The 19,978-nt window shown below is 61.7% G+C and overlaps 4 protein-coding genes across 4 annotated transcripts in view; 2 read left to right on the top strand and 2 right to left on the bottom strand.

Moving 5' to 3' along the window:
• The first annotated feature begins 2,801 nt into the window (after window positions 1-2,801).
• On the top strand, window positions 2,802-3,739 carry EMIHUDRAFT_356867 (hypothetical protein). Its single transcript, XM_005766214.1, has 2 exons — window positions 2,802-3,163; window positions 3,235-3,739. The coding sequence occupies exons 1-2, from the start codon at window positions 2,843-2,845 to the stop codon at window positions 3,454-3,456; spliced, it is 543 nt and encodes a 180-aa protein (XP_005766271.1). The 5' UTR covers window positions 2,802-2,842; the 3' UTR covers window positions 3,457-3,739.
• Window positions 3,740-3,940: 201 nt separating this feature from the next.
• Window positions 3,941-4,642, bottom strand: EMIHUDRAFT_103689 (pmp22 peroxisomal membrane protein; the record flags this gene model as incomplete). The annotated part of the gene is made up of 1 exon (XM_005766213.1): window positions 3,941-4,642. The coding sequence occupies one exon, from the start codon at window positions 4,640-4,642 to the stop codon at window positions 3,941-3,943; it is 702 nt and encodes a 233-aa protein (XP_005766270.1).
• Window positions 4,643-6,782: 2,140 nt separating this feature from the next.
• On the bottom strand, window positions 6,783-7,088 carry EMIHUDRAFT_58242 (hypothetical protein; the record flags this gene model as incomplete). The annotated part of the gene is made up of 1 exon (XM_005766212.1): window positions 6,783-7,088. A coding segment is annotated over one exon (306 nt), but the record flags the coding sequence as incomplete, so codon positions are not given.
• Window positions 7,089-19,044: 11,956 nt separating this feature from the next.
• EMIHUDRAFT_437029 (hypothetical protein) overlaps window positions 19,045-19,978 on the top strand; it is a 3,446-nt gene continuing 2,512 nt past the window's right edge. The window contains exons 1-2 of the mRNA XM_005766211.1: window positions 19,045-19,567; window positions 19,837-19,927. Coding sequence (XP_005766268.1) covers window positions 19,103-19,567; window positions 19,837-19,927 — 556 coding nt within the window. The 5' untranslated portion in view covers window positions 19,045-19,102. The remainder of the gene's footprint in view (window positions 19,568-19,836; window positions 19,928-19,978) is intronic.

Here is a 19,978-nt window from a genome sequence, read left to right as displayed (position 1 = left end):
CTCGCGGCGATGATCCTCCTCCCGTTCCCGCCGCAGCTTCTCTTGATGGCGCTGGTGGCGAGCGAAGCACGGCTCGCATTGTAGCCGCGCCGGCAGGCCGGTGTTCTGCCCGCCGTCCCACTCGGCGACCACGCGGTGCTCCATCGCGCGCACCTCACTCGGGGATTCTCCGGGGATCACTCGGTGCGGTTCCTCTTTGTAGCAGCCGACACAGGTAAACGGGATGCGCATCGTCTTGGGTGTAGGAGCGCACAACAAGCCATACTTGTCACGGTCCTTCGGGTTGAAAGAAGGGTCGTCTTCAGGAGGCACGAGCGCGCAGTACATGCTGTCAAAATCAGTCCAGTAGCCGATGGGTGAGATGAAGTCGCGGTCAACCTGCTTGGCCGGATCGGCCTTGTCCTCATCATTGTCGTTATGGACCAGCACCCAGTAATCGCCCACTTTGCGCTCGACAGACCCACCGCAACGCATGCAGCAGATGTAGTCCACACCGCCTGGAACGTCGCTGTATCGTGCCGTATCGTTGTATGCATTGCAGTCGGCACAGAGGCACGCCGGGCAATTTCGGTCCGCGCAACGGAATAGAGACTCTTCCGGCTGACCGCATTGCTCGCAGGTCTGCATGTCGCAAGTCCGCGAGAGAGAGTTATACTGCCGTTGTGCGTTGAGCACTTGAGCACTTGAGCACTGGATAGGGTCGATTCCGCATGGTACGGGACCCCTCGATCGTCTCGCCCTCCCTCGCTGGTGTGTTCATGGGGGGGGGTCATAACAAACACGGTACAGGATCGAGGTGCACGCTGCCGAAGCAGTGTCGTCTAGAGTGTCGTCCCCCCTCTCCCCGACGGCGATGGCGGTGTGACCGATCGAGCTACAAGAGGAGCTTGTTCAGCAGGATCCGGGATAGTCTCGTGCACTACCTCACTGGGCCTGAGACCACAGAGCCAGCATCCCGTCACACCGTCTCGGATTTGCGTGGGGTCGAACCACTCCGGGGTGGGCACGCCCACCATTCATTACGAGTTGTGCCCCTCCCCACCTGCGCGCGAGGTGGCGTGGTCATGTGTGCCATTTCAACCGTGTGGCGGGCAGGGGAGTGAGGGGGGAGAGAGGGGAGGGGGGGCGGGCGTGGCAGGGGCTCGGCCAGCGCAGAGGTCAGCAGAAGAGCAGTAGACATAGCAACTTCTAGACGACCTACACACAAAGAACATACTGCCGTTGTTTTTCTTTACCACTTCAGCTTTCGAGTTACGAAAAACGCCACACACCAAGCGCAAATGGATTGCAGAAGCAGCGACCAACCAGCGTGTATACATGAATCGTTCTTCACCCTTGGGGTTCACAGTTGGGATGCCCAGGAATGAACACGGATGAACACCCCCAAGGTGAATTCTTCACACGACCATCGCAGCAGAGCAAGATCGTCAATGTACAATGAATGAGCTTGCCTGCCTGCGGCGAGGCCGAGCGAGGGCGGTCGAGTGCCCCGACCTTAGTGCCTCGCCACAGGAAGTCGCTTATTATGTATGTATGTATCGAAGGTGAAGAACAGCCAGGCTCGGACTGCGACTGGACACCAATCAAGCCAAGGCGAAGGAAAATAATTATCTTTATTAGAAGTGTTGTCTGTTGTGAGAGAGCAATTTATTGTAAACTCTTCTTCGCCTGTGTTAGTGCCAGTGCGCGTCAGTCCGCCGTGCAGCTTGTAAAATTCTTTTCCCTTCACGCAGGGTCGCTTAGGCGGCTCCCGTGGTGTACCTGTGTTAGTCCCAGTGCGCGCCAGTCCCGTGCCCAGTGCGCGCGTTCCGCGGACTGGCCCAAACGAGGGATAGGGGAGGAGGACAGGGATCAGGGTCCACACCTGCACGAGCAGGATTTTGGAAGGACGATCAGGGGGACAGGTGGGGCTCTCCTGCTCCTGACAAGGGACACGACAGGCTCGCAGCGCGGTGCACGGTGGAATCCCAACTGCAACTCCACTGGTGGTCTCATCTCAGTCTAGCGACCTTCCTCCGGCTTCTCACCGGCAGTCTCTCACTACCACGAGCCCAGTAAAGAAAGAAAGAAAGCGGGCAACCCAAGGGAGGGATGGGAGGACGGCACGCCGCCACCACACAGGGATTTTAAGGAGAGGGGTGTGATGCGCTAGCCGTCACCCACCCTTTCACTGCTTTAACACCACAGCCTCGCGTTCTCCATCTCGTGCTTGCGCAGCTCCGCCTATCATCACCCCACCATGGGCGTCCGCCTCTTTCTATCTCCCTTCGCAGTCTCTCGCCGATTCTCGCTTCAACCTTCGTGCCACCTCGCGGTCGCCCCCTTCTCGTCGTGCTCTCCCTTGTCGCTTCTTCCTCTGTCGCGTCGCTCTCCTCTGCCTCGTTCTGCGCCGCCGCCGCCGCCTGCCGTTCCCTTGTTCTCTCGGCTTCTTTCGCCTTTCGGCGCAGCTCCGCCCTCCTTGCATATCCTGGCCCCTCAGTCTATAGCTCTCCTCGAGCAAGGACGAGTCTTCTGACGCCCACTGCTATCATTTGCCGCCCAGTCATATCATTGCTCAGGTCCACTCTCTCTTCGAACACTTGTGCCTTCACGGATGATGCCGGCGCTGGGGTCCCCTTCGGGTGCATCGTGACGGCTGACAACGGGATTTCCACTGGTTCGTCCTCCTCTGAGTCATCTTCCCCCGCTTCCTTCCGCTCGGCTCTACGTTCGGTACGTTCCGTGCCCAATATCGTGCGCGGAAGTGTGTAAAGCGAGCTGTGGGTGTAAATTCTTTTCGCTTCTCAACACGCCTTCGCCAGGGCGGTCGCCAAAAGCCGTTGCTTGCCTCTCTCATTCCGCAATGAAGCCGAAAGCTTCTCCTACCTTCCTCCACCTGGGTGCATCGTACGCCGACGAAGAGAAGGTCCTCCTTCATCTCGCCTCAAACGGCAGAGCCGCCTTCATCAGGGACGCAAACGGGTGGCTTCCGCTTCACGTGGCGGCGCGAGCAGCCTCAGTTACGATTGTGAAGAAACTAATCTCGCAGAACCCACGGGCGGCGGAGACAGCGGACAAGGCCGGCTGGTTGCCGCTTCACTTTGCCGCGTGCTCGTCCTCCTCGCTGCCTGTCGTGCTCGTCCTTCTGGCTGCGAACCCCGCAGGGATCCGTGCAGAGACCAAGGCCTCGCGCCCTCCACTCGTTACCCCGTAGAGGCCACCACCCTACCCAGCAGGACCCGTCCCTCGCGACAGGCCGGCGCCCTGCCTCTCCACTGCGCCGCCTTTGGGAACGACTGCATGCCGGTGTGCAAGGCGCTGCTGTCCGCCTGCCCCGAGGCGGCAAGCAAGGCCTGCCCTGTCGCCTCGGCCAAGGGGACGACGATCAAGGGCAAGCGGACCGTCGCAGCACTGGCGGCTGAAGTCAACGAGTGGTCAAAGGCGGGCCGCGGCGCCGCCTCCGTCGCCGTGCCGTAAGATCGACAGCCACAGTCCGACCCCGTGCAAGGCGTCAACCGTCAAGGTGCGTGAGACGAGGCGACGCCGGCGCCGGCGAGCATCATCGTGAGGCGGGTCCTGAGAAGGGGGGCGAGTGTGGGGGTCGGCCGGTGGGCGTCGCGGGACGGGCCCCCGCGGCGGGGGAGGCGTCGGGCAGGCAGGCGAAGCCCACATTCTTCGAGGTTGTCAGAGATCGAGGGCCGCTATGAGCTTCTCGCAGCTTTTCGAGGGCCGCAGTTTTTTTTACGCTCCTTCCCGACACCGAGGCAGGCCCGCAACTTGCGGTGGTTGTGGAGTTCAAGCATGAAGAGCTCTCCTAAGGTGCTCTAAGCACTAAGGGACCGCCGTACGGGGCGGCTGGCTGTAGGGGCTCTGGGCCTCTCTCGGAGAGAAGCCAAAAAACGCTACGTGTATGGCACACGGGCGTGCCGAAAGATAGCACCAACGAAACACTCCACAACACTCACTCGGCGGTCTCGCCCTCCGCATTCAGAAACAGTGACAGGTAGACCACCCAACCGAAGAAAACGCAGTTGAGAAAGAGCACGCGCAGCTCCGGTGGGCAGAAGCCGAGGTTGATCACCGTGGCGGGCAGGAAGACGCTCCAGTTCTTCACGAGGATCCCGCCGAGGTCGTTCTTCACCTGCTCGCGCGCGAAGGCGAGGCCCTTCCCCTCGACAACGGCGAAGAAGCACAGGATGATGACGGTGAAGATTGGCGCCTGCACAAACTGGTCGATGCCGACCTTCTCGAGGGTGGTGAGCGTGAACGGGTCCGCGGTGGGCGGCAGCGCGGCGTCGAGCAGCTGGTAGAACGCGTGGTTCCAGGGCCCCTGCAGCACAAGGCCAAAGATCGCCCAGCGGAGGTAGCGGACGCCGTCAAAGGGCGCGCCCGTCTGCCTCCCCTCCAGCGTCTGCGCCGCCGCGTCGCCCGCTCCGATGATCAGGCCTGCCGTGAGCGCCTTTGTTACCAGCGGGTGCTCAACAAGCTGCACGTTGTAAGCCGCCCACGCCGCGGCCGCATCGAGGCCGCTGGCGTCGAGCGCGGCGACACGCCCGCCGCGCGATGGTGCGTGAGCAGCGTGCAGGCGTGGCGCCGCTCGCAGGCCGTGTGCGAGGAGCGGGAGCAGCAGGAGCAGGAGTTGCCGCAGTCGGGAGTGCATCATCGAAGCGAGTCCGCAGGCTACAGACCTCTAGCGCACTTTCTCGGAAATCGGGGAGAACTGGTGCCCTACCCGTGCCCCTTCCCGCTTTTCAGTGACGTTGGTTCTTACGTACATTCCCCTACCAATTCTTAAGAAACTGGAATGCACGTGAATAGGTAGGAAGGTGAAGAACAGCCACTCGGAGTGGACACCAACGCGGCATGGGTGGACGCGAGACAGATGATGACGACACGAAATAAAGAAGCAAAGAAAGAGAAAATCGAAGCTCCCGGGCACTCCTCTCGCGGCACCCACGACCTCAGCACGGCCGAGCACCGCAGAGGAGGTGCTGTGCCATGGCTGGCGATTGTCGGACACCATTCGTCGCGCCGTCTCGGTCTCAGCTCTCTTGCATACGGCTGCTCGCGCTGTCGCTGCTTTGCGTGGTGTGCCGTGGAGCGCTTCAGCCGCCGCCCGTGCCACGGCGTACGCTGCTGCGTGGCACCACCGGCGCGCTCGCGTCCATCCCGTTTGCCGCCGCCGCCGTGCCCGTCCGCCGGTTTGGTGCCGGGAGGCAGTCTCCGAACTCGGTCGCGGACGAGGCGACCAAGTTGGTCTGGACGCCGCGGGCGGAGGTCGGCGCGCGCTTCGTCGACGAGGGCTACTCCGGCTACGCCTACCCGCAGCGCTTCGTCACCTACCTCGCGCGGTTCCTCCTCAATTATGACGAGGGGTCTGCCGAGTGGTGGGCGGCGCAGGGAGCAGGCGAGAGGAGCCGTAGCCGCTAGCCGCTGCCGAGCCGTCGCCGGAGAGCCACCGCAGAGCCGCCGCTGGCCAGCCGGCTGCCAGATTCAAGCCGCCAAGCCGCTACCCCTCCCACCCGCAGCCGCCAAGCCATGGCGGCCCACCGTCCCTGGCCTTCTCCTCTCTGGCTCCACCTCTCTGACTCCTCCTCTCTTGGCTCCCCACCCCGGGCTGCTCACCCCTCGGCGTGCCCGGACCGCCCAAGGCTTGCCGTTTGGCGTGAACCGCGCGACGCTCAAGGAGCTGCGCAGCCAGCAGTTCGGAAAGTTCTCCGAGTCGGTGCAGCTCGGCCTTCGCCAGTTTGGCCAAAAGAAGAACGACAAGGGGCCGCGCACGCTCTACTCGATCCTCCGATCCCGCTACGGCGACTCGCGCCAGGCCAAGCTCCAGCTCGCCATCCTCTTCTCGCTGCTGCCGCCGCCCAGCCAGCCGTCCGGGCTCGTGCGCCAGGAGCAACGACCCGCCGAGATGCGCCGAGATGCGCCGAGATGCGCCGAGATGGACTTTGGCCGGCGACCGCTCCCCTCGGTTGCAGTCAATCTCGCCCTGCGAGGAGAGAGGTGTCTGGCTGGCGAGATCGACGACACCTCACACTCCCGAGATCAGCCGAGATTGCCCGAGCTCAGGCGCTCGGCGAGTTCGACAACACTTCCATCACCGAGATCACCGTCAAGGGCGGCGGCGGCTGCTACACCGCGGCGCCGACAGTGGCCATCGCAGAGCCAGACGCACAGGCGCCGAGATCAAGGCCGAGATGAAGGCCGAGATCAAGGCCGAGGCTGCCCGCCGCGAGAGAAAGGGAAGAGAGGGAGAGAGAGAGAGAGAGAGAGAGAGAGAGAGAGAGAGAGAGAGAGAGAGAGAGAGAGAGAGAGAGAGAGAGAGAGAGAGAGAGAGAGAGAGAGAGAGAGAGAGAGAGAGAGAGAGAGAGAGAGAGAGAGAGAGAGAGAGAGAGAGAGAGAGAGAGAGAGAGAGAGCCGGCTGATTCACGACGGGTGTCAGTCGCTGATGCGCTCTGCGGCGCGCGGGTGTATGGCGCGTGCCTCCATCTCGGCCACATCTCGGCTGCATCTCGACTGTATCTCGCGCAGGTGTATGGCGCGCGTGCGGTCGCCCGCGCGCTGATGCGGCCGACGGGCTCCGTGGGAGAGCTGCGGCTGAGGTGACTGCCCGGCCCTGCTGAGACTCCTTCTCAACCACCACTCAACGGCAACTCATCACGCTGGATAGCCTCTGCTGCCCGGACTTGGCCGGCGCTTTCTACGCCGACCCTCCTGCCGTGAGCATCTCCCCTCCGGCGGCACGGGGCTGGCGAGCGGCGCGCGCACGGGCGAGCGCTGTCCAAGGGTGGTGTCCAAGGGTGGTGTCCAAGGGTGGTGTCCAAGGGTGGTGTCCAAGGGTGGTGTCCAAGGGTGGTGTCCAAGGGTGGTGTCCAAGGGTGGTGTCCAAGGGTGGTGTCCAAGGGTGGTGTCCAAGGGTGGTGTCCAAGGGTGGTGTCCAAGGGTGGTGTCCAAGGGTGGTGTCCAAGGGTGGTGTCCAAGGGTGGTGTCCAAGGGTGGTGTCCAAGGGTGGTGTCCAAGGGTGGTGTCCAAGGGTGGTGTCCAAGGGTGGTGTCCAAGGGTGGTGTCCAAGGGTGGTGTCCAAGGGTGGTGAAGCGAGGCGGTGGGAGGAGAGAGGGGGGGTGGGGGGGTGAGTGACGGGTGCAGTGCCCCCGCCCGCAGGCGGTCGTGGTCAACGGAAGCATCGTCGAGCTGTCTCTCCTCGACGGAGGCGCGGGCTACTCGGAGAGCGACTCCATCTCCGTGCGGATCGAGCCGCCGCGCGACGGGGAGGGAGGCGCATCCGCCGAGGCGCCGAGCAGCCGGGCAGTGGAGAGGGGCGGCGGCGGGCTCGGCTCACCGCGCGGTGGTGTGCATCAGGCGGTGCTCGAGCAGCAGGTCGCTTCGATCGAGGTGCTGGACGGAGGGTACGGCTACGCAGTCGACCAGGCGAGGTATCGCCGAGGTATCGCCGAGGTGTAGCCGAGATGTAGGTCTCAGCTCGGCCGGTGTGCCGCTCGCGCAGGTGATCAGCATCGAGCTCACGCGCGCCGACGCGCCCTCGAAGCCGCTGCCTTCCTTCGACGCGCGCGCGTACAGCGGCGGCGCCAAGGCGCTCCTCGACCCTTCCGACGCGCAGGCGGTGGCGAGGCTGTCTCCTCCTCCCGAAGAGTCGCTCCTCTCCTTCACGCGCGGCTCGAGGGGCTCGGAGCTGCAGCCGAGATGAGGCCGAGATGGACCCGAGCCGGTCGAGACTAGGCGCGACCGGCTCGAGGACTCGCGGCTGCAGGGCTCCTCCTACTCGGTCTCGAGCGAGCTGCTCGCGCTCCTGCCGCCAAACTGCCGCCCGCGGCGCGTCCTCGAGAAGAAGAAGGGCTTCTACTTCAAGCTGCTGCCGCCAGTCTCGTCGACCGGCCTCACCGCGCGGTCGCTGCAGTCGGAGCGCGCCTTCGGCCCGCTAGGCAAGACGCCGGTGCAGCGCGAGCGGGAGGTGCGGCGGCGAGACTACTGGGCCTTCGCGCTCTCGGGCGCCGCGTGCACGGCGAACCCCCCCCCCCCCCACACACACACCCCTCCCCCCCCACACACACGCTGCTGCCGACACGGGCGAGCTTTTGACGGCGTCGTCTCCGCTGACCAGGCGACGATCCGCACGACGCTGCTGCCGATCGAGACGACCAAGGTGCTGATGCAGGTCGATGCGGAGGAGTTCCCCGCGCTGCTGCCCTCGCTGCGCAAGATGTGGGCGACCGGAGGCCCCTCCGCACTCCTCGCCGGCGCAGACACGTCCGCACTGTACGCCTTTGTCCTCGGAGGCGTCGGGTTCGGCGCAAACGAGTTTCTGCGGAGGCGTCCTCGCGCCGCCCGCCGGCGCACCGCCGGTGAGGTTGGAGGAGTGAGGCGGTGCGTGGCTTGGCTTCAGGTACCTGTCGACGCTCGCCGGCGCCGCACAGCCGCTGTACGCGCTGCAGATCCAGATCGCATCCGGCGTCGGCGCGGTGCTGCTCTCGGTGCTCCTCGTCGCCCCGCTCGAGGTGCTGCGCATCCGCATCGCGCAGCGAGTCGGCGAGCCGCGAGAGGCGCTGCGCCGGCCCCTCCCGGCCACGCTTCGGCCAGCCTCGGCCACCCCCCTTGCTCTAGGCGAGAGCACGGTCGCCCGGCTGGCGAGCCAGCGCGAGCGGGCGAGCCAGCGCGTGCCAGAGGGGGCGAGGGCGGAGCTTGCGGGCGGCGACGGCGGCGCCTACCCGATCCAGGAAGCACCCTCGCGCGCCGCAGCCGCGGGCCTCAAGCGCTGGGACACGAGGGCAGGCGTCAAGGGCGACGGGCTCGAGGCTCTCCGGCCGCCGGTGCTGTCGGTGCCGTTCGGCGGTGGCGTGAGCGGTACAGACGGGCAGTGGGCGCCGGCGTCGGACGGCGTCTTTGCGGAGCTCGGCGCGCTGTACGACGAGGGCGGCGTCTCGCTGCTCTACTCAGCGCTGCTGCCGATGCTGCTGCGCGAGCTGCCGTTCACGCTCGCAAAGTTCTTCGTCTTCGACGCCACCACGGACGCGATCTCCTCCTCGCTCCCCGCGCTGCAGGAGTACGGCGGCGCGTCGGCGCTGCTCGCCGGCGTCATCGCCGGCGTTGTCTCTGGCTTGCTCACCACGCCAGCCGACACGCTCGTCACTCGCCTCTCGGATGCGCGCGCGCGCGGCGAGGAGGCGGGGCTGATAGAAACGGCGCGGAGTATCCTCGCAAACGAGCCCGCGGCGCTCTTCTCGGGGCTCGCGCCGCGCTGCTTGCTCTTTGGGGCCACCATCGGCGGGCAGTACCTGCTCTACGACTTTTGGACGCGCCTCTTCCGCGTCAACCCCGACGACCTCAACCTCGTGCTCGACATCTTCGCCGACCGCATCTCCTTCTTGAATACGTAGAACGTACTGTTTTATTACGCGTAGAGCTGTGTGGAGGTCTTGCTCTTGGAAAGAACCACTGAATATTGGGGCGGTGAAGATTACGTAACGACTAAGGACTAAAAAAAAAATAAAATATTCTTAGCTTCAAGCCCCCCTCCGAGACTAGGGACAGAACCACACCAGTATAGACCAGAGGGACTGCGCCTCGCCCCCACTTGCCCTGACTGCACAGGATAGCGTGCCCCGATAACGGCGACACATAGTGGGGGACACTGCGCAAGGAGGGGGTGCGAAGGCTCATTGGGGTGCTAGGTGGGACCATGAGGGGGGGTGGGCGGGGTCCTGTGGGGGTGATATGTTGCGCGGCGAATTCGAGCCTACCCCCTCGCCGCGCCGATCCTCACGCGGAGGGTAAAACCCTGTGGGACAAAACCCCCCCGCGGTCGGCAGTCTTCAGAGTGGACCCCCCCCTCCCCAGCCTCCCCTGTGCATCTCGCACCCCCCCCCGCTCCCCCATCGGTGACTCGCGAAGGACACGGACACTCGGGGTGAGGGGGGGTCCCCCCGGAGGGGGCTTTGGGGCATTGTTGGGTTGATCGCTCGTGCCGATCTCGGGTCGATCTCGGGTCGATCTCGGGTCGATCTCGGGTCGATCTCGGGTCGATCTCGGGTCGATCTCGGGTCGATCTCGGGTCGATCTCGGGTCGATCTCGGGTCGATCTCGGGTCGATCTCAGGTCGATCTCGGGTCGATCTCGGGTCGATCTCGGGTCGATCTCGGGTCGATCTCGGGTCGATCTCGGGTCGATCTCGGGTCATGCACGTTGTGTTCGCCTCGTGTGATGGTATTGCTGGTTATTTTGTGCTGTTGCGAGGCTCCTCCTGTCCGCGTCGGATACGGCCTTGAGGCTGGTCAGCGCTGCTGTGATCGCGTCTTTGAAGTCTGACGTGAGCCCCGAGACCCCAGTGGTGTCGATCTCGATTATTTGCTCGAATTTTCTTTTGCTCTCCTCCGACACCTCCGCTGTAAGGTCGGTGTATATCTTGGGGCAAACGTAGATTTCCTGCCCAGCGTAAGGATATTTCTTTCATTTATTTCGTCTTTATTTCGTGCCCCACCACGGCAAATTTGCGAGAAATTTCTTCGCCCTCAAGTTTCGCCCCTTTCCGTTTCGCCCATGTTGGACACCCATGTTGGACCAGGCACCGTGCGGGCCTGCCGTGCCTTGCTTGAGCCGGCAGGCCCGCGCGGCAGTGATGGTGCGCCTCCGCGGAGAGGCTGACGCTGGTCATCGGTCAGCGGTCAGCGGTCATCGGTCACCGGTCAGTATGATTGGGAACAGTACTCGTATATGAATAGTAGGATCTTGTCACAGGTATGGTAAATTTCCGGAAATTTCTCCTTCCGACTAAGCCTGTCATATTTCTCAAAATATTTCGGGAAATCTACGTTTGCCCCAATGTATATCCGATGAGTGTGTTGTAGTCTGATTTTTCCCGCGTATCGTATCGCTGCCCTTCGAAAAGATGTTAGGGCTCTGTAGTAGACCTTTTGCCATATAAAGGTGTGTCCTTTCTCGACGTTTGCGAAGTCGTGGTAAAATATGGTGAATGCGTGTCGGATGAAGGCGCATGTCGCTTCAGGCAGCATGTTTTTCTCTTTGTCTTGATTGAAGATGATGGCTCTCTCTGGGTTGTCGATCATGTCGGGGGCTTCCAGTACCTCGTGGCAGAATTTCAGGCATTTTTTCCAGAGGGGTTTTGTATGGCAGCATTTGACTAGGTGCAGCATGCTCTCCTCTTCTCGGTTGCACAGTCGGCATTTGTGCTCTGTGAGCGCTGGGTTTCGGTTGCGGACGTTAATCGCTCTGTGGACGTACTTTCTCCACTGTCTCTCCTCGGCGTCGTTTGAGAGTGGGGTGCCGAACGAGCTAAACACTTTTTTAAAGTCGATTCTGAATCGGACCCGCTTCTTCCAGTTTCGTATGCAGTTCGGTTTTATTTTTCTCGTGATGCGTTTGGTGAGGTGGTCGGTGATGCCGTGGATGGTAATGTCAGAGAGCTTACGTGGACGGCCGTTTTCGGTCTTGCCCTTTTGCCCCTTGGGTCTCCAGCCCTCATTTCTCGGGTACGCGAGGTGTGTAGGCCCTATGATTGCGGGTTTTTTATAGTCTGTTTGGCGCCGCTTCTCCTCGAGTATGCCGCTGCCATATACGGGTGGGGGGTCCGAGGGCGTGTCATCCCATTCCTCGACTGTCGTGATTGATTTTTGCCTCGGGTCGATTGTATTTCCTGTGCGGTGGGGTCTGCTGGATGTGTCTAGCCATAGCTCGTGGTATATTATGTTAGTTCCTGGGTTCGAATTATTTGGTCGCTCGGCATATGCATATTGTATGTGTTGCGAGGTTGGGTCCATTATCGCCACGTTTATATTAATTAACGTGTCAGGGCGGGGGGGCTGGCTGTTTTTCCACAGATCCTCGCCGATTTGCTCGCCTCCTCGATCGACGGCATTCCATATCAATTGTAGCTCGTCTAGCATGCGTTCTTGGTCCTCGCTGGGGGCGAGTTGGTCAAAGAATTCGCACCAGTCGCTCGGCTCGAAGGGCTCGCTTTGTGTGTCTAGGAGGTCGTAAAAGTGAATTACTCCGAGGTCCTCTCTCCAGATCTCGGCTCTCGCTTCAGGTAGCTGAATTTCGAATCTCCAGTTGTGCCATAGCGGTTCGGATTGGAGTCGGTGGTCGGCTGTCTTCATGTTTTGTCGGATCTCGAGCCCTATGAAGGATTTGAGGCATCTTTGGAGGTAGGGGGCGGTATTTGGTATGGCGTTGAGCGTGTCAGTGAGATCGGTATTCGAGACAATGACTCCTCTACCCAGTGTGCCCTCGCAGAGCCAGAGGTCCGCTATTTCTTTCCATGGGGCCTTGCGGGGATGGAGGTAGCGTATTATCCACTGTGCGTAGAAGGCTTCGCAATGGCTCGCCCAGTGCATAATTCCTCCTCCGCCCCTCTTGATTGGGAGATAGCTGGCGCGCTCGTGTATGTATCGTCGTGATTTCTTTTCGGTGCCCTCTTCGTTTGATCGTAGAGTCGGCTCTGTCGACCAGAGAATTTGCTTGGCGTCGGATTCGATTAGTTTGATGACACTCTCGGGCATTTCCAGAAAATATAGCCAATATCTGAAGGATCCATAGAATATGCTTTGTAGTAGTGTGTTCCTCCCCGTGAGGGATAGCCTTCGAAGTGATGGCCAGAGGGCGACTCTAGTTTTAACCGTGCGGTATCGTGTCTCCCACCATTCTTTGATGTTGAAGCTGTTTCCCATCGGGGCTCCTAGTGCGCGGATCGTCTTGCCATCCGCGAGCCATTCGCGAACTACGTCCGTCGGGGCTCTATTTCGTTCCCTGTTTAACTTTGCTAGCAGCTGGCCCTCTCTTTTGTCTATGTTTTCTTTCATGCCCGTTGCCAGTTCCCATAATTTGAGGATTCTGTTCACGGCGGGCTGGTCTCCAGGGGAGAGTAGGAGGGTGGTGTCGTCGGCGTATTGGCTGATAATGTATCGGATCGCGTTTATTTTTATTCCTTTTATCTCGCTCTCTGGAGATTGCATGATTAATCTCGTGAGAGGCTCGGTGATTAGTAAGAAGAGGAGGGGGCTGAGTGGGCAGCCTTGTGCTACTCCAGATCGGATGTTAAATTTTGGTCCGAGGTACCCATTGGTGTATAGCTGTCTCTCGGGGGCATTATCTTGTGAGTATGCTAGTTTAATGTAAGAGATGAAGTCGTCGTCAAACCCGACTTTCTTGAGCGCCTTGAGCAGGAAGTCCCAGGAGCATCGGTCAAACGCTTTCTCCATGTCTAGAAAGAGGAAGTAACCGTCTTCGTCTTCCTCTTCAAGGTATGATTGGACCAGTTTTAGGAACATGATGTTCTCTCCGATGAAGGCGTCTGGTACGAAGCCCGTTTGGGGGGAGGAGACGAACTGGACCGCAGCCTCTGCCATTCTTCTCGCTAGGATTCTCATCATAATTTTGTAGTCCCCGTTGAGGAGCGTAATGGGGCGGTAGTTTCTCGGGTCGGTTCTCTCTTTTTTCTTGTAAAGGACTGAGATTAAGCCGTCTGAACACCCTTTGGGTAGTGATCCTCGCTGTTTGCTCTCGGCGTAGACCCGCTCGAGTATGGGGGTGACCTTTGCGGAGAATATTTTATAGAAGGCGTTTGGGAGTAGGTCGGGGCCTGGTGATTTGCCCGTGGGTAGCATATCGCATGTGTCCTGGATCTCCCCTGCGGAGATTGGCGCGCCACATTTAGCGGCAGTAGTTGGGAGGACTCTGTTGCCGTTCTCTAGGGTGGCGAGGGGTCGCTCCGGGTTGATGGATGGCTTCTGGGCGTATAGGGAGGAGTAGAAGGGGGTGAGCGCCGCTGGTATCTTGGAGGGGTCCGTGGCTGTCGTCCCTGTCTTCTTTGGGTTCGAGGGGTCGGTCCAGTCGGCGTGAAATATTTCGTTTATCCAGTGGTTGGACCCTTTCGGGGTATACGGTCTGTAGAAGGATGCTGATCCTGTGTCGTGCGCTGCCCCTTGTTTGAGCGCAAATTCCTCTGATGCAAAATACGGGGTCAGCTCCTCGCGAGTGATCCTTCTCTGCTCCTCTCGCGCCTCTAGGTATTCTGTGACATCGTCTGGCAAGGCTTGCCCTTGGTCGATGAGTGATTTGAGGGTGGAGATTTTTAGTTTAATCTGTCTCTGCTCGGCTGACTCTGTCCGCTTCATTTTCTTGGTTCGGACTAGCGAGAGCGCGACTATGTCCTTCTTCGTCTGCGCCCATATTTCTGAATGGTGCCCTGGCGCGTTCTCCTGGTCATGCTCGCATTTCTCTAGAATTGCTGCTATGTCGGTATTGTTTTTGGGGTCGTCGTATATCCGCTCGTCTATTCTTGCCAGGTCGTGACCTCTTTCTCCCTTCGACTCGGTGGTGACTATTGACGCCGGCTCGTGGTCTAGGATTTTTGCGTCTCTCTTTCGGGCGAAGAAGTCGTGGACTCCTGGTTCGTGAACAGCTGAGAGGCCGTCGAGTGTCGGGAGGTATATCTGGTCGATGCGGGTCGATGTTGTGCTTTTGGTTCCATCTCGGAGGGTGATGTTATGATGCGAGGTGTAGAAGGGGGCGGGTCCGAGCCATTCTCTCGCGACGTCGACTAGTCCGAAGTGCGTCATCACATCGGCAAGTTCGTTTGCCCCTCTGTTGTCGTATGGCGAGGCGGCGTCTGATCTTACGTCTAGCTGGACATCTGGGACGCAGTTGGCGTCGATTCCGAGGACGGTCTGTTTGGTGAGGAAATGTCTCAGCTCTTTTTTGAAGAATTCGGGGCGTCGGCTCCCGTCGGCGTGGGCGTATACCGAGGCTAGTCGTAGGGGGCGGCCGTCTACCATCGCTGGAACCGAGACGCCCCGTCCGTCACTCATTCGTCGCATGTTTTTTTTCATTCTGTCGACTGTGTCGTGATATGTCTCTCCGGGGTGAGACTCTATTTTGTCTTTTGGGATGAGGATGGCTGTGCCTCCCCTTTGGTGCTGGCTGTTGTTTTGCCCGATTGTGTAGAGGGGGACGGCGAAGAGTTCGAACCCGTAGGTGCTCGCCTTGCGTTTGAAGTCTTCGACTTTTCGGATGCCTGTCTCCTGGAGGAATATGGCGGTGATGGGCCGTGCTTTGTGCTCGTCTCGTATGGCTAGGAGTATCTGCTCCCATCTGGGTAGCCCTCCGATGCTTCCGAGATTTTTGGTGATAAATCTGCTCGGGCCCGGGTTGGGTTCGATTCCTTCCTCTGTCAGGTCGCGCTTCCAGGCCTCGGCGAGAGTGTGAGTCGCGCGAGGGGTGGTCTGCTCGGCGTGTGGATCAGATGTGGCCTCGTTGGCGCCTCTAGTTCCGTCGTCGTGGTCGGCGGTGGCGGAGATGGCGGTTGGTGAGGTGGCGGACCGTCTGCTGTCTGTCTGCGTGCTCGCCTGTAAATGCTCCGCGGGTGCGGCGGTCGGCAAATTGGCTTGGGTTTTGCGCTCTGGGTCCCGGGTCGGGCGGGTACGTCTGCATGGCTCGGCCCGGTTTTTGGTCTCGCGTCGGGAGTTCGTGTTCGAGAGATTTTCAAGGCAGGGGTCCATGAACGATTTCTTTTTCGCACGATGTTTTCTTTTTTCCCGAGACGGTCGCTCTTTACACAAACCTGGCTCGTGGCCTTCAGACGGAGGAGGGACTAGGGGCTCACCGAGTGGTCTCTTTGGATCGTGGGAGCTCGTGCCGCTGTGCTTGCGCGTTGCTTGGGAGGCTTGCGGTCCTGGTGAGGTCACAGGTTGTTGCCGGTTGGGGGTCCTTGTTGTGCACCCTGCCGGGGCTCGTGCCTGAGATGCATTATTGGGCGGGGTTGGCCTTTGGGGCTTTTGGGTCGGGCTTTGGAGGTGGGCGTGGAGGGCGGAGGTGGGCGTGGACGGCGGAGGTGGGCGTGGACGGCGGAGGTGGGCGTGGAGGGCGGAGGTGGGCGTGGAGGGCGGAGGTGGGCGTGGAGGGCGGAGGTGGGCGTGGAGGGCGGAGGTGGGCGTGGAGGGCGGAGGTGGGCGTGGAGGGCGGAGGTGGGCGCTTTCGGAGCTCTCGGCTGCGTCCAATACGCGAGCCGGTAGTGGGTTGCAGGCTGGCAGGCGGGCAGGCGGCCGGGCAGGCAGGCAAGCTGGGAGGCAGGCAGGCAGGCAAGCTGGCAGGCAGGCAGGCAGGCAGCAGGCAGGCAGGCAGGCAGGCAGGCAGGCATACAGGCGGGCACGCACGCACGCAGGCAGGCAAGCAGGCAGGCAGGCAGGCAGTGGGGATGGGTTGGGGTCTGCGTGCGTCTGGTTTGAGGGCAGGTTTGTGTGCTGGGCTGCGCTGCCGCTCCGCAGGGAGGCGGGGACGCGCGCGCTTGGGCGGTGGGCGCAGAGGCGCATAAGGGGCGGGAGTGGGCGGGTGTTCTGGGGCCGGGCGGCGGTCGGACTGGCGGGGGCAAGTGGTGTTGAGCTGAGTGGTGGTGCTGAGCTGAGTTGTGCGGGTTTGCTGCGGGAAGGTCGGTGGCTGGGCGGGCGGGAAGCGAGGCGTGGTGGCTCCCTGTGTTCTCTTTGTGGGGGGGAGAGCGGTCGCGTGGAGGTTTTCATCGTGAAGTTTTGTGTGGCTGGAGTGTGTAGGTTTGGGAATGTGTCGGTCTGGTCTGGTGGGTCTGCGCGGCGCGCACTCTCGGGTCCAGGTGGGCGCTCAGTGCTGCACGCCTGGTTGGTTGCGGCCATTGGCGGCGGCGTGGCGCCGAGCGACTTCCCTCCGATGGGCGGGAGCGGCCGCGGGGCGGCGGCGGGCGCTGCGGGGGCGGTTTCCAGCATCGCGCGCGAGCCCCAACGACTAAGGACTAACAAAAACCAAACAAGGCAAGGAAGCTCCTCTACACGCACGAGAGACACGTCATATCATAAGTGACATATTCATATCTCGCATAACAACACCCTCCCTCGAGCACCCTCCATGACAAACGTGTCTAAACACAAACACCGATAACCGATAACCGTACAAGCACATGTCTCTTTCATGTGCTTGTTGGTCCTTCCACCCTTTGGTCGTTGTGTGTGTGTGTGTGTGTGTGTGTGTGTGTGTGTGTGTGTGTGTGTGTGTGTGTGTGTGTGTGTGTGTGTGTGTGTGTGTGTGTGTGTGTGTGTGTGTGTGTGTGTGTGTGTGTGTGTAGGAGGTCTCGTTCTTTCGATCCGCGTTTCGCCGGAAGACCCGCACAGCGCACGTAAAGACACGACCGCCCCCGCGCGCGTGTGTGTGTGTACCTTCCTCCACCCAGCCTCTTTGGCGGCGCGGAAGAAAAAGCTGTCATGTGCTCGCTAGCATATTGCCATTGTGGCCATTAAGCCTGTGCGCGCGCATATATGAGAAATGTCACATGTGTGCCTCCACGGGTCCGCGCCTGAGTGGAGTCTATTTACATCAGAGAGTCTGAAGAGAGCCGAGAAGCTGCTAGTCGAGTCTCACCCGCGTTCGGCGAATCGACGGAGTACGAGCGTCCCAGCGGTCTGCGGATAACGTTCACCGTCACCACGCTCCGGCTCATCCCGCACAGAACTCTTGAATCTCGTAGTTGTACCTGTACTGCCTCCCATCTCCGGACCGGCTGAGGCGGAAGCTCTTGATGCACGCGTTGGGCGGACACGCCACAACGTGACGATCCAGGAAGATGGCGTTCCCCTTTCCGTCGTCGTTCATCTTGGTCTCCAGCGTTCGCGTGCTGCCGAGGCTTACCTTGGTGGCGAGCTTCTCCCTCAGCCTGCTAGCTGTCGCCTCAAGCTGAGCGTCCGTCACCTTGTCCTGCAGCGCCGCCGCGAGCCTCTCCTCAAGCTGCGCCTGCGACACCTTCTCCTCCAACGCCGCCGCGGACGCCTTGGTCGATAGCGTCTCGTTGAGTTGAGCGAGCGACGTCGCGATCCCATTCAGTTGCTCCGCCAGGGTGCCGCTGTTCGCCTTGGTTGCCACGGTCGCGGCGAGGCACTCCACCCGCTCGGCCGCCGCGGCATTCTGCTGGATCAGCACCTCGTTCTGCTGCTTGAGCTCCGCAGTTTCTGCCTTGAGCGTGCTCTGCCCAGCGGTCACACTGAGCTGCTCCAGCAGCGCGGCCGCGGCGGCATTCTCTCGCCTCAGCACTGCGTTCTCAGCCTCGAGCGCGCCCTGGCGAGCCTCGAGGGCGTCGAGCCGTTGCAGGAGCTTGGTGAATGCGCTGATGAGCAGGCCATCGTCGCCCATAACTGGACACCCACGCCCAAGGCAGTCAGTGCCACCGTGTGCCACCCTGTATCCGGGCACGCCGCGCCGAGTGCGTACGTGAAATCGATTCGGGACGTTTGCGCGGAAAGAGTTTCGTTTTTCTCTTTCTCACAGCCTGCCGAAGTGAGTGAGTCTTAGGTATGTTGTTGGCAAATCAGTGAGTGAGTGAAGTGAGTGAGTGGTCGAGTGGTCGAGCGGTCCGTCCACCTGACGGCCACGCTCCTTGCACCCCACGACCGCCGTCAACGCCTTGTCCAGGGTGTTTCCAAACCCGTAGAGGTGGCCCACCGACGCCACATTGCCGCCATTGACGGAGCCCCTCCCCGGCCGGTGGTCCCCGCCGTCGTCGACTTGATGAGCGGGTTCCAGCACTTGACCTAATGCACGTCCCGCATCGTGGCAAAGTCGCCGCCGAGCTCGCAGATGTCGGTCACGGACGTGTCGTTGAGGTGCCGCGTCACCACCTCGCTCCTCGGGCTTTTCCTTGTTTGTCCCCGAGCGAGCATGATGCTGCCAACCGAGCGTGCCCGGATGGCATTCTGAGCGGCCCTTAGCACACCCTGTTGTGCTTGGAGGTGCGGTCGCCCTTGTTGGAGTTGGCGAGGGAGTCGCCCTTGTACTCTCCCACCGTGACGTGCACGCCCGCGGCGGCCTGCTCGCCGAGAGTGGGCGCAATCACCGACAAGTTCAAGTAGAGCCCGTGCCTGCGCTGTACCGCCGTCAGGAACATCGCAGCTCTGCGGACGGGCCCCTCCACCCTTCACGTACGGATCATGTAGTCCCCACACTCGCTGTCGTGGGATCGCTTGTCATCTGACAGGCGTACGCTTTCTCTCTTCTCAGAGCCTCCGCGCCGGGAGGGCAAAGCCAGCCCAGCCTAGCTGGCCCGCCGCGAGGGTGGAGGAAGCACCTCCGCCACCGCCCGATGGGAGAGCGCGGCGTCGGCTTCGACCGCAACCAGGAGGCGACGTGCTTCGTGGGCGACCTCGACAGCCAGGTCGACGAGTCGCTCCTCTGGGAGCTGTGCGTGCAGTGCGGGCCGGTGGTCGATGTGCACATCCCGAAGGACAAGCTGACGCAGCAGCACATGGGGTTCGGCTTCGTCGAGTTCAAGGGGCAGGCGGACGCGGAGTACGCCATCAAGGTGCTGAACATGATCAAGCTCTTTGGCAAGCCGATCCGGCTGAACCCCGCCTCAAAGGACACCGCCGAGACGGCGGACGTCGGCGCAAACATATTTGTGGGGAACCTGGACGCGGAGGTGGACGAGAAGCTGCTGTACGACACCTTCTCCGCCTTCGGCCTGATCGTCACCACCCCCAAGATCATGCGCGACCCCGAGACGGGCAACTCGCGCGGCTTTGGCTTCGTCTCGTTTGACTCGTTCGAGGCGCGCGCGTCGCCCCGCCGCCGCGCTGCCGCCGCCGCCCGGCCCGCCGTCACTGCCGCCACCGAGCGTGCCGCCGCCAGCCCAGTCCAGCCGCGCCACCGCCAACGTCCTCACCCTCCCGCCGCCGTCGCCGCCACCATCGCCGCCGCCATCCCCGCCGCCGCCATCCCCGCCGCCGCCCCCCCCGCCTCCGCCGCCGTCACCGCCGCCCACGCTCGCCCCCCCCCACCCCCCCTCCACCCCCCCCTCGCTCCAACCCCTCTACCCAGGCGTCCGACGCCGCCATCGAGGCGATGAATGGACAGTTCCTGTGCAACCGGCCAATCTCGTGCACATATGCTATCAAGAAGGACTCGAAGGGTGAGCCGCCCCCTCCACCCCCCCCCTCCACCCTTCCCTCGCCCTCCCCGT

Source organism: Emiliania huxleyi (assembly GCF_000372725.1).
Source record: "Emiliania huxleyi CCMP1516 unplaced genomic scaffold EMIHUscaffold_52, whole genome shotgun sequence".
Lineage (NCBI taxonomy): Eukaryota > Haptophyta > Isochrysidales > Noelaerhabdaceae > Emiliania > Emiliania huxleyi.
The sequence above is the reverse complement of the archived record's forward strand: the minus strand, read 5'-3'. Positions and strand labels throughout refer to the sequence as shown.